We start from the raw sequence: 3,036 nt of genomic DNA, 5'->3' as shown, positions 1-3,036 counted from the left end.
TTTCTGCAGATTATAATCAGATAATGCATTGTGTGTGTGTGTGTGTGTGTGTTTATATATATACACACACACACACACACACACACACACACACACACACACACACACACACACACACACACACATACACACACAAAATGCATTAATATTATTCAATATATTATTCAATATTTTTTTCTCACTATAATACAACGTTTAATTTTCAGGACTTTTGTGAATATTTACACAGTAAATAATCAACACTCATCTCTTTTTCTCACTATAACACAACTCCTTCTTTCACTTCACTCAGGGTTAATCTGAATGCAGGATTTTAATATTTTCAAGATGTAACATTATAAGAATCATCATCACATGAGTTGATTTAGGTCCTGCTCTTTTGAAGTGTCCCCACTTCATAAACCATAAACGTTTTGGCGTATTTAATGATGTAAATATATCTTCCATATAGTTACAATATCCTATTTCATTAAATGACACATAAATAATCTTATTTCTCATTATAATAAAACTACATATAGGCCTTAATGTGTTTGAACGCAGTATCCACAGCAAATATTCTCCTCTACGTATTCATGATAAAACATTATAATAATGATATATCAGTCTGAGTCCCGGTCCTGTCTGAGATCTGTTCCCAGCCTGTTGGACCCAGCCCTGATGATTCAGCTGGCTGTTGATCCTCACATCAAAAATATGCAAATATTTCTGGTCTTTTCTCAATTGAGCAATAAGGTGTGAGCAGCAGGGAGGGGCCTGGGAGATCTGGGCGTCTCTAAAGAAAACACTCAACCTGAAGAAGAAGATATAAAGTGAAGCTCCGCGCTCCGAAACTCACACATCTCAAACAGAGACTCACAGAGACCAGAACCCGAAAATGTACTCACGATCAACCAGCAGGACCATGACGGTCCAGAGAGAGAGCTTCGGCCTGACCCGCAGCACAGAGCCCGAGGTCTTCACCTTCGAGCGGATCCCGGCTCAGGCCACCGCCGTGCGCTCCTACGTGCCGATCCGGCCCAAGAAGCGCTGCACCCGGGTCATGTACCCGGCCAAAGTCCGCATGCACCTCCCGCCCCCGGAGAAGACGAGCCAGGCCAAGCGCTGGCTGCTGATCCTGTGCCTGGTGGTGCTGTGGCAGATCTACACCGAGGAGCCGTGCGCCGACGCGCCGCTCAGCAGCTCCGACAGCCCGGCCACCACCAGCCAGGGCTTCCCCTTCCAGTCCGCCGAGGAGCCGCAGCTCAGCGACGGCTCCGAGCTCCTGTCTGCCGCCCCGAGCAGCTGCCAGGACCCCGGGTACCTCAGCGACCACATCCTGGCCAACACATGCCCGCAGCCCGGCCAGGAGCCCGAGGCCAGCAGCTTCGAGCAGAGCGCCGGCAAGAGCATGGTGGCCCTGCTGGTCTACCACAGGCTGGGCAGCGACAACTGAAGCCCGGACCAGGGGCACCTGCAGACCCGCACTAATCCCTGCTCCCGGGAGCGGAAATGAAATGAACTGAGCCGGAGTGAACCAGAGCAGCGGGGCGTCCGGAGAGGCGCAGCCCGCCGCAGAGCTCCATGAGCCGGCCAACCCCTGCCAGAGGTCCCCCTGAGACACAGGAGGACAGGCTGGAGGACAGAAAGAAAGAAAGAAAGAAAGAAAGAAAGAAAGAAAGAACTGTGAATTCTTGTACAAACTGAAACTTGAACTCTAAAAAACTTGAACTCGTGTGTTTCACACAGACTTTCTGCACTAAACTGGATGTTTTACAAGTTTAATACTGAGAAACTAAAACATGTCACTACTGTGGAGCTGAAACTCACACTATCATTTGTCTACATGTCTTATTTAGTTATTTATTCTATTTGCTATTTATTGATTAATAATTTAATAAAAAAATGTCTAAATGAAGTTCCTGTGTTCTGCCTCTTCACTCAAGAATGACGATTTGAAATTTTCTGTTGTTTACTAGATGTTCTCTGCAGAATGAGACTTCTGTGGCACTGCAAAGTTTAATTTCATCACAGAATTTAGGGGGGAAAGCACAAACCTTCCAGCTGCAAGGTGCATTAAAAAAAGCACAATTCTTAAACTAGAAATCTTGATTTTATCATATTTTTAAGTTTTCTGCTATTTTAAATATTAGTTTTTGCAGAAAGCAGAGAATCTGGTGTTTAAACTTCATGCAGATACATACTTTTTTATTGCAGATTGTTTGTAGCTCTGCAAACACAGATAACAACGTGTAAACAAACAAACTCTTAAAAATGCAGTTTTGTGTCGGAGAGTCTGATATCTGTTCAGCTTCAGTCTGGAGAGATTTCTGCACACTCACTTTCTTTTTTTCTTCACCTTTTATCTTTTCATTGAGCCATAAAACCTCCAGCTGAGTCGGGACGACTCTGATCTGCTGCAGCTCCTCGTTACCTCATAGATGAGTAATGATTCGTGTTCAATAACTCATATACATTAGAGATTATTCACCCCATGGCCAATGCATGACCTCACAGAGGACGTGATGACATCATGTGCCGCCACGGGGATTCTGGGGAACACCTGTTGGTGTTGATGTTGCCATGGCAGCGTCAGTCAGTCAGGTACATGTGAGCAGACAGGTGTTCTCAACTCAGACTCACCTTTATGACCGGAGCATTAATATTTGTCTATGACTTACTGGATCAACAGTTTGAACACAAAAAACTACAAAACTACACTAAATATATTTGACCTTATCTCCGGTTTTACTTGTTCTATCATCATCAAACACACACTGAACTTTAGAAGGAAGCTGACTATATTTATGTTTTATAAATCTTTATCTTCTGCTGTGAGTGTAGTTTATAATAACATTAATATCAGGGATAAATCTTTCAACAGTGAAGTAATAAATCACGCAAAATTACCATCAAATAACAGTAAGTTATTTTACAGATAATTTATACAAAATATGAATAAAATACAATATATACAATATATATAATCTGTAAGTAAAAAATGTTTTTTTACTTTAACATTTACTTTTGCCAAACTTTTTTTGAACATTTTTTTTT

General features: G+C 42.6%; 1 protein-coding gene across 1 annotated transcript; it reads left to right on the top strand.

The window, feature by feature from the left end:
- Nucleotides 1-691: 691 nt before the first annotated feature.
- On the top strand, nucleotides 692-1,897 carry ier3 (immediate early response 3). Its single transcript, XM_059337729.1, has one exon. The coding sequence runs from the start codon at nucleotides 878-880 to the stop codon at nucleotides 1,433-1,435; it is 558 nt and encodes a 185-aa protein (XP_059193712.1). The 5' UTR covers nucleotides 692-877; the 3' UTR covers nucleotides 1,436-1,897.
- Nucleotides 1,898-3,036: the final 1,139 nt, after the last annotated feature.

This window comes from Centropristis striata, chromosome 7 (genome assembly GCF_030273125.1).
Source record: "Centropristis striata isolate RG_2023a ecotype Rhode Island chromosome 7, C.striata_1.0, whole genome shotgun sequence".
NCBI classification, from domain to species: domain Eukaryota; kingdom Metazoa; phylum Chordata; class Actinopteri; order Perciformes; family Serranidae; genus Centropristis; species Centropristis striata.
Note: the sequence above shows the minus strand (reverse complement) of the source record. Positions and strands in the feature narration are given on the sequence as shown.

Excerpts from the sequence above, each read along its gene's own strand:
- ier3 (XM_059337729.1), top strand. The coding sequence starts at position 878 with ATGTACTCACGATCAACCAGCAGGACCATGACGGTCCAGAGAGAGAGC.